The 10,629-nt window shown below is 34.6% G+C and overlaps 1 protein-coding gene across 1 annotated transcript; it reads right to left on the reverse strand.

Annotated features, from left to right (window-relative positions):
• Positions 1-4,221: 4,221 nt before the first annotated feature.
• Positions 4,222-5,338, reverse strand: LOC125063751 (enhancer of split mbeta protein-like). Its single transcript, XM_047670352.1, has one exon. The coding sequence runs from the start codon at positions 5,288-5,290 to the stop codon at positions 4,562-4,564; it is 729 nt and encodes a 242-aa protein (XP_047526308.1). The 5' UTR covers positions 5,291-5,338; the 3' UTR covers positions 4,222-4,561.
• Positions 5,339-10,629: the final 5,291 nt, after the last annotated feature.

Genomic DNA, 10,629 nt, shown 5'->3' on the forward strand with positions numbered 1-10,629 from the left:
AAAATAAATTATCGATTAACATATAAATATACCGTTTATAGCTTCATATGTATATTTTATTTGTCCTTAAATGTTTAATATACACTTGTATATTTGTGTAACATTTTAACACAATTTTATTCAAAAATATTCCTATCTTATCCCGAATTTTAAAATATAAGAATTGCAGTCTATAGATATTCTTAATATGTATTCCTAATAAGAATTAAGGCGAAATTATTAAAACAGCTCCTTGGCCTGATATTCTTAAATAAAAACAGTTTTCTCACAATCTTTCCTTTCGTAATAAAAACCAATAGGCTGGAATTCGCTTAGTATAAAATGCAAATCCAAACCTTTTTTATATCCTCAATAAAGGTAATTCATAAGTCAAGCAGAGTTGCAGGGAGTACGGATCAGTACCATACAAATCCAATTTATATTTAAATTATGATTCCAATTATTAAATTTCTCCCTAAAAACTAGTTTCTCGAACAGGCATTTCGACATGCACAAACGATACATTTTTATGCTAAATTTAGCCCGAAGGCTTTCACATTGAAATATTTGAGTTGTTTTTTAAAATTAAATAATACTAAAAAGGCAATGAAACAGCAATATTATTTTTTTAAAACTCAATCCGGATGCGGTGTTTTATTATTGTTATGAAAAAAGCAAGGAATTTGAGTTTTAATCATTTTCTCGCCCACCAATCATGATTGAACAATAATAAATATTGGCATTTTGTAAAGGTTTAAAAAGTTCTCTAAAACCAGCCTGCCTAAGTCAATCAGTAAAACTTTCATTTCGCAGTTGAGTTACGTTATATTATAGAGATAATTTAATGACTGACTCTGAGTACAGACAGCTGATATATAAAAAGATTCTACGTATCGTTTAAGCCATTGTGTAGATTATTTTCTTTTATCTTTTATTAGCGTGTTTAGATTGAATTATCCGAAATAGAGACTAAACTAGGTCCGCTATAAGAATTAAACGTCAACACGAGCCAAGATAATTAATACTAGGATATATTAACAAAGTCGTAAATTATACATTAAGTTGTGAACGTTTTATGTCACAATATTTTAAGGAGATTAATATGCAAAGTTATTTTTATTTATGCAATAATAAAGTTGTTTGTTTTTCTTAAGATATCTTATTTTTTTAAAGTAATAAGTAATTAAAAACGAATCAAAAGAAAACTAAAATAAATTTATTACTAACTTATAGGTATTTATATAATTGGCACTATGTCAGTATACCTTTATACATTATTGTATTACAAAAAGCAACAACATACAGATGTAGAATCTTCTCTCTATATATAACATTAGTGTAACGTTCTGTTTTCTCTATTTGGTGCAATATTTAATCATTTTTTAGTAGATTTAACGAAATCAATACAACTATAAATATAATATTTTGATAAGATAGCGATAAAATTAATCAAACTAACTTCCTACTTGGATTATATTCTTTTATATTCATTTGAGCATCGTAGGTATTTGAATACGTTAAACTTGAATGTACGTTGCCTATTATTATGGTAAGTATCAGTTAATAAGCAATTTTTAAGGATATGTTAATTAACCTTATGTTCAAAGAGCCAACAACAAGTGTTTTACTCATAGTCATATGCACAGTTATTATTTTCATAGATAATTTAACACATATATAATGAGTGCACTCCTATATGGGGCAACAATTGTCATTAATTCTGGTCTATGCTATTCCAGAACTTGGAACTAAAACAAATCGCCAACTAACAAAATCGTATTACATATTATCTAAAAATATAGTACCGTGGTGAATATGTTAGGAAAACATTCAAAATAAAATAAGTATATCCATTTTCCTACTGTTGTGATGAGTGGAGGATCCTGACGGAAAGTAACATATTTATTTAAAGTCGAAGGAGCAGAAAACGCTGAAAGAGTCGGATTGACTTGGAGCGAGGTGAAATACAAGGCTTAAGACCGAACACGATGGAGACTGACTGTGGACGCCCTCTGGCAAAAGTAAGTCTAGAACAAAAAACCGGCAAAATAGCCATTCCAACGGTTTTAAACAACCACTAGGAAACACATTAAAATCTCTAGATGTGTTAATGAATTATGAAACGGTCATTTCGAATGAAATTAATCGAAACTTTTGTACTGCTAGGATATCTTAACTTAAAGGCCGGAAACGCACCCACTAAAAATGGGTGTCTATGGGCTGCGAAGACTGCCCTTTTTGGTCGTCCCGTAAGCTCGTTTGCCCCCCTATTATATAAAAAAAATCGAGAAGCGACTCCCGTGGCTCATACAAACCGTGTCTGGTTTAACACCCACAAATTGTATTTATAATGTATACAGCTTGGGGAAATAAATAAAAAAACGATGTTATTTGAAAACATTGTTTTTGACAATGAGATATGCCGAAAATGTTAAAGTAAAAATATTAGTATAAGATTTGTGCGGATAATCGGACGTATCAGATTTCACCTAACCAGATTAAAACAATACACCACAGATCATTAATCTGTAGCTCCCACGGTTAAGGTAAATCGGTAAATATATTATTTTCACCGTTCCCACGGCGCGGCACGCAATGCTCAATTAGAATCGGAACCGGCACTTTAAATTCGCTAATGATGACCGATATTGCAGAATTTATCTTAACTTTACTATTTGTAGGAGCAGTTTTGGCCTAGTAGCTTCAGCGTGCGACACTCATCCTTGAGGTTCGATCCCCGGCTGTGCACGGCACCAATGGACTTTCTGTCTATATGCGCATTTTAACATCCACTCGAACGGTGAAGGAAAACATCGTGAGGGCTTGCCTTAGACCCAAAAAGTCAGCACAGGAGGCTGATCTACTTGCCTATTAGATTGATAAATAATTGATCACGAAATAGATACAGAAATCTGAGGCCCTGACCCAAATAGGTTGTAGCACCACTGTTTTTTTTTACTATTTGTACATATACAATTATTGATTTAATTAATATAACGAACACCAAATCTTAACGTGTCCTTTCTTGAACCTTAACTAATAATAATAAAACGAAGTAAGTGGCAGAACTGTTAAGCACCAAAATGGTAGTGGGTTCACTCCGGAGGGATCCAAGATGCCAAGAAGCTCTCTGGAATCTCCAAGGCAAAAGAAAACGAAGTTACCCAAAACAGACCTGGCAACGACGCATCATTGCAGAGGCGATAGAAGCTGGATCGACCTTGAGTGAAGCCACAGACGAAGACTGCTGTCTGTCCCAAATAGGGGATATAAGACTTTAAGTAAGCTACTTACAGGTTGTTATATAACATTTTCGTTGACCCTAAATGGTCATTGGTATTTAATTGGTCAATAACTTTTTATTGGAGTAGTTACATCTCGGGTATGTATCCCGGACGCCGGTGAATCGATTCCCGGTGAAAAAATTGTTCCATTTGCAAGAGGCTGGTCTTAAAAAATAATGTAACTTATAAATGCGTCTGACATAATAGAATTCCGGGACTAAGTATGAATCCGGTAGCGGTAGTTGATACTTGATTTTAATAGCAATATTTTGTTTGTTTTTTGTGGCAACCTAGTGTGATTAGCGCTTAAAGAGAACCTGTTGAGTGAGAAGCTTTCTTCTAGTGAGTTCTTGATTAGTTTATGTTGTTTCATAAAAGAGTTCCTTTAAATGTAATTGTTTTAAAACTTGTATGAATTTATTCACGTAACTATTTTGCTGATGTAACTAAGTGTACTAAGTTGATAGTAAGTAGATTTTATAAAAAACTTATAGAAGTTATATGCAATAACATTTCTGCTATTTCTGTTATACTCTGCAAGCTATGAATAAAATAGAAGAAAAACTTATGACTTTTTTATCGGTTGAACTATGCGTCATGGAAAAAAATCGCACAATCACAAGCTTTAATGTTAAATTAATTTTATTATTACATCAAGAATTATTAATTAATCGCGGTGATTAAAACTCTGATCACTGCTAACAACGTTGCCATTAAGTTGTCTACTCCTCTCACGATAGTTCGACGTAAGAGAGCATAGATTACAGAGACAGCGTGGGAATTGACATTTAAATGTGGTATCTGTTGAATATTTCATGAAACACTTTTATTGTTCACCGTGGAACTTGTTTACGATAATTACCGCAATATCGATTTTATCGATTCGCTGATCTACATTATAGTGTTGACAAAAGCTGGTAAGAGATTAAAATATTTGTTTTGAATTAAAACGAACCAGATAAATACAACTCATTCTTTATTATTTGATTACAGTGGTTTAATCATCTCTATACAATTCTAGAAAAACTAACCTAACAAATGTAACTGTATGAATATCACAGTAAAAACTTAACTAACGGTATGTAAGTCCTACAATAAATGCATTTTCCCGAAAGAAATAACACGATTAAAAAAAACTAACTTTATTAAATTAAAACAATCAACAAGCAAGGCATGCCAACACACTGGTTCTAGGAACGTTAACGGTAAAACAACAAAGTTCAACTATCACACGGTACACAATCCTGGATGGAGAGCATTCGAGATCATGAGGATCCTGAGGTCAGGTCTCAGGCTTGTCACCACGGCCGCCACATCGACTGGGAGGAGTCAGACTCGGAGGCGGGGCTGTGCGGCGGCGAGGGCGGCGCGTATTGTCTCTTATTGCCAATTGTTTCCACGTCTATTGTTTCTTCTAGCGGCCTCTTCAAACACCTCTCGGTCGAAACTGGCCTCTGCACTTGGGGAGCCTGAGCTGGTGCTATCGCCTGCACAGGTGTCGGTCTGGTTACATTAGGCACTATTGGTTGTGGTTGTACAACAGGCGGACTCTCCAATCGTCTTATACAATTGCTTAAATGCTGAAGTAACCTGGCACCAGCTTGGGGATCCACAGGTCCCTGCCTATGCATGGCATTGGCGGCCACTGTAGCGTTTGTTATAAACTGAGACACTTCCGTAGCACACTGAGCGAATCCTGCGCGAAAACGCTCCGCATATGACATTTCAGGTTTCAGCACTAACTGTCCGCGACGTTTCAAACTATGTAAATGTCGCACGGTTAACTCCAAGATGTCTGCCTTCTCCAGCTTGGAGACGTTTTCACCTTCCGCTTGGAGAGCGGTCACCATCAAATCCTTTAGTTCGTCAAGGCAGCGGTTGATGCGCGCGCGACGCTTTCTTTCAAGCATCGGTTTCATTACTTTGCGGTATTGGTAGGTTCGGGAGACTGGTTCTTCATCTGGGTGTGCGTGTGCCGGAGGATGGAAAGCCCCGTGTGGGGACATAGTACGAGCAGGTAGAATCATTGGTGTTGCTCTCGCGACGGTATCTGAGCGAATGGCGCGCGCGCCGCTCGTTGACTTGCTTTTATGCGCCCTACGGCGATTGTGGCAAAACGCCCGTGATAAAATTAGGGGTGGCACGAGTAAGTTTAATTTTAATATTATGACACTATTTTTCGTGAATGACGTAATATATTTTATAATTTACCTTAAGTTGTATTAAAATAAAACATATTTTTTTGATTAGGTATTAGATTCTAAAATGGCATAGTAATAAAATAAAAAAATTGTGTATCAATGTATCGTAAATATTGTACTTATAAATTTTTGTAGATTAAAAACGAATTTAAAAAAATACATAAGACAAATTAACAATAAGATTAAACGATTTTATTTGTATCTCAATATTACACTACTATATATTTATTTTTTCCTTTTTTAATTAAATAACGTAAAATAGTATATGCCATACAAACTGTACAGCTGTTCAAGTCTTAGGCTGATGGCACCTGGATCTACATTCCCACGCGCTCCCCTCAGATTACTACGCAGACGCAGGGTCCGCGCGTCTTTCAATGACGTCACTAATAACCTTTAGAAAGCACACGCGAGGGGAATTTCAATGACGTCACAACGACTATTCATAAGACTTGTGGCAACACATTAAATCACTGTCACACTCCTGTCCTTATTCAAAAATTTAGGGGATAATATAAAAAATAAAGTGTATTGTGAAAAACTTAAAAAGCGATAGAAAATAATATTAAACTATGGTTTAATTGCAATATATAAAAGAACTAAAAAACATTTAGCCATAACAAATTTAAAGACATATAGTATTTTCAAATTATATTAAATATAATAGTCCCAAATTTTATATTAACTTTTATGTAGCAACCCTCGTTCCAGCTCAGCGACACGCAGCGTTATCGCTTTGCAGACAGACAGACACGGTTAGAAATTTGACTTTTTACCTAACTGATGTTTATTATCAGGGATTTTGAAAATGTACTAGAATTTGCTCTTTCGAAGTATATTAACTTTATTTTACAATGTTACATCGTCTTTATCTCTTTCCGTTGTATTTTATGACGTCGGCTTCTTAGCTACCTCCTGTCATAAATACAGCTAGTTAACCTTATCTGATATTAAATAATTACAGTGCTTAATGAGCTCCGGTACTGTATACATTAAACGCTGTACATGAAATCCAATTAGTCATAAACAATTACAATCGCTACATCCGCGCAAAGGTGTTAGTTCTCAGCACCGCTAGTTGATTCGAAACCGAGCCATTGTGCGGTCGAAACTGCCGTGACGCTACTTACTCCAATTCTGTCTCCTCTTACCAGAGCACAAAACATCCTAAGCGCCCAAAGTATTGCTCAAGTGAAGCAAGAATACTCGCCCGAAGCACCTCAGCGGCGCTTACGCCCAAACAGTAACGAGCGCGTTGTTTAACCTTAATGTAAATCGTCGTAAGCGACGTTCAATCTTATACTCGGTAAGCCGTTGTTCTTCGCGTATCGGTGTCGTGGGAAAGCTCGTGCCTTGCGCGTTCCCACACACTCGGCCGGCACAAGCCAACCGATAAATTATCATAATTCCATTGTGAGTGAGACGGTACTGAGAAATTTTATACTTCATCAATCGCTGCCTTGAATACATTAGCGCGTGGATGCTTTGTTGATTTGACGAGGCAAGGACCTTCGCCCTACCGCCTGTACGTACGTTAGATACTTTATCGTAATATTCCCGTACATTTGTTTAAAAAAAATTGCTAAATATATCACCCACGCGTATCCTGTTAGATAAAAACCGTGGGAAACTATTGTTTAGCTTTGATAGTAGTATTGACTTTAAAACTATACTCATTAAATTTGATTAATTTTACAAATAAAAGTGGTAATTAATAGATACATACCTAATAATAAGTTTTTCATAAGCGTCATTGGTTTGAAAAATAGTGTTCATGTTTTAAATTGTTACAATTTATTTTACTTCCCTAACAATAATGATTAACAGGCCTTCTACCATATCTATGCCATAAATATATAATGCTCCTTACAAACGTTGTGAAAAAAAAATGGCGATTAAAAAGAGTGGCGGAGAGTTTATTGCCAGTTCTTCTCTTCCGTTCTACGCCCTTGATTTGAGAACTGGCAATCAATGTAAAATTAGAAGCATTAATATGTATTTCTTTACTGACGAGTCATAAGTGTACATTATGTTACCTATATGATTAAATGATTTTATTACTTTTTTTTAAATACGCTTGTCAGTTCTTCTGTTATCTGTAGTCCTTGCCACCAAATTAATTTATATGAATGCTCTTCACATTGACTGACTCTTTTTTTTACCCTAATTCTGCGCAGACAAAATCGCAAACTTTTCTTTTAATATAGTAACTTGGGGTCCTACTCCAAATGTGAATCAAAATTATATTGTATCTATAGAATTTCTCTAATCCATTTGTTTCAGTACAATAGTATATAAAGAATTCCGTCTATTGTCAAATAAAATTATAGTGAAACAGGCTCAAATAATCAGCTCATATTTCACTAAGAATTTATTTAATTAATTAATATAGTATCGAGTTATATAAAAGGAACCTTTATAAAGAACAGAATACATGTAATGAGCCAGTCTAAAATAAACAGACTGTCACACAACCCGTAAGAAGTATTGTCATTTAAGTTTAAAAATTAAAAATTACTATTGGTTTCAGTATGACCATCTCTTTACGCTTTAAGAATACGTGTTCTATATTTTTAAATTTCAATACGTGTCTTGTCTTTACAACCTACATAGTAATAATAATAATTAAAAATTGGTAAATAGAAAAAAATGTGTGCGTGTACGAGGTGTACACACGTAAGAAGTGAAACTTCTTTATGACCCTATTTTTCGAAAAATTATCTGCTATATGCAACTTTACAGAAATTGGTTAAATAAAGTTAAATTAGATAAAGTTTAACAAAAGGCTTTTATCATCATAGACATGAATACAAATACAATTATTTCATTTTAACTTATTACTGTACTACTATGTAGTACTAAGATATTTACAGAATTTCATTAATTGTAATAGAATTATTAGTATTACTATCATTGTTGCAAAAAGCAACAAGGCGCGTAACCTGCTACAAAATTTCTCCCATACGTCGATAAAGAAGTTTCACTTCAAAAGATGGCGCGTAACGGAAAAATGTGACGCGTAACGAAAAAATGTTACACTAAATTTTTTTCCAACCCCGATAAAGAAGTCTCACTTCAAAACAAGTTTACTGCTGGCAAACCTTTAATGATGGCAGCATTTCCTCGCTGCGATACTTATTTATTGAGGGACGAAACCACCAGCTATAGAGCTGGTGGTAATATCAGGCACCAACTTAAATCTTTACTAAGCGCCTGTGTATCTGGATCCAACGGCCCAAAAGTCTCTCCTCTTATCTTTATTATATTTGGAAATCTTTTCATATATAATGAAACTTGCATGTTAAACGTCACTATATTATATGTTAAGGATTACTAATGATACCAGTGGAAGTGAGTTTTGGCAGGTCTAATTTCATGAATTTGTAAACATAGTCGGAAAAAATTAAACCCGACTTCTGTTCTTTTCTTCCTAACGCTAAAACATGCTTTTGGTTTAAGTGAGAAACGATGTCTTTTTTTGATAGAACAAAACGGGCACGAGGCTCACCTGATGTTAAATGATATACCTCATGGACACAAACAATGCCAGGTGGCTCGCGAGTGCGTTGCCGGCTTTTTAAAAATTGGTACGACATGAAATAACTTTTTTCCTACTTTCTTCTCCAACCACAAACACATTGATTTCATATATAGATTTTTACAGCAATTAAATATTAGATTAGTATCGTATATTGAACCCAAACGAGCCGTGTTTACAGAGTCATAGTATCGCTCTAATCTATAAAAAATCAACATTTAACTTATTTACACAAAACACTTGATATGGAATAAATGTCTCGGGGTAAACAGGTTGTATTTGATGTTAATGCGCAGTTGCGACACCTGGTTCCGAAAATTCGGATTCGGCAAATAGTTAATATTTATTAAGTTTCAACGTGCGTTATACGTAAGTAAATGATCGTTTGATAAAAATCCTTTAAGAAGAAAAATAATAGATTTTTTCTAAAGGGCGTGATTCGTTTTGTACTCACAAACTTAAATATAATACTTAATTAATAATGAATACAAAACACAAACAATATTTTCCAAATAAGTAATATAGAGTGGTCGGAGACCAGTAGGCCGGCCCAGGTAGTGCTGGTTCGATAGGGTGTAGGAGGATCTGCAGCCAGCTATTGGCGAGAAGTTGCTGGATCCGGAGGCCAAGACATATTTTGGGTCGCAGAGCCAGCGGATTGAGAGTGAGTGTATTTTTCAAATATAGAACGACTGTTTTATAAAAACATTTATCGGTCCTACTGTAGTGTCTTTTAATGCCAGTTTTTACTAATAAAATAACAATACCTACTTAATAATAACTTGTAATATAATTACATATTTGTTACACAGAAACAAGGGCCATTGAAGTAAAGAAATATTACATTGAAAAACGCGCATAGTTTATACAGCGCCGCCGATAAATTGATTTTTCTTGAAGCTTGGTATTTATCGACTTTTCCATATATAGAAAGCTGCCGCTTATTACTCAGTGAAATATTTATAATCGTTAAAAAATTACATTTATTAATCACTAATCGTAATAAATTCTTGAAATATCACGAGTTATCGACCGCCTACTGCCACGCCCGGTATGTTGTGCAAACATTGACGGCTTTATAACAGTTTGAGTGTATTTGATACATATAACACGGTTCGATTTTTTACATTCGCATGTTATGTATTTCAATTCGAATATTTTTAAACCATGGGAACGCTGCAATCTGCTGGCAGTGATGTAGTTTATTAAATTTTATGCCTGGATCTCTGAATCGTATTTCTAAAGTGTATTGATTAGGGATTAATGCAGAAGATATTACTGCTTTTGTAAAAATTCTATATAGATAAGTCACTGATAAATTGGTTTAGAAAATGAGTAGAGATACACATTAGTAATATAAAAGCTGTTAAAGTAGACTCACAATTCGCGTCCGTGTTCAAAGGATCGTCCCGGCGAAAACCTGTGGTATTATTAGGTATAATAAATGCGATATATTTGTTTTTTTACTGATAGTGTCATATAGTCTTTGTCCTTTAAAATGCATCGTTATCGGATTAATGTAACCTAACCTTTGCATTAGCAGGATCCAATGAGTGACGAATAAAAGAGTCCTTCAACGAATCGGGACCAAATGAAAGTTTTAGCAGACTGTTAAAATACGAAAAGT

Source organism: Pieris napi, chromosome 3, assembly GCF_905475465.1.
Source record: "Pieris napi chromosome 3, ilPieNapi1.2, whole genome shotgun sequence".
NCBI lineage: Eukaryota > Metazoa > Arthropoda > Insecta > Lepidoptera > Pieridae > Pieris > Pieris napi.

Excerpts from the sequence above, each read along its gene's own strand:
- LOC125063751 (XM_047670352.1), bottom strand. The coding sequence starts at position 5,290 with ATGATTCTACCTGCTCGTACTATGTCCCCACACGGGGCTTTCCATCCT.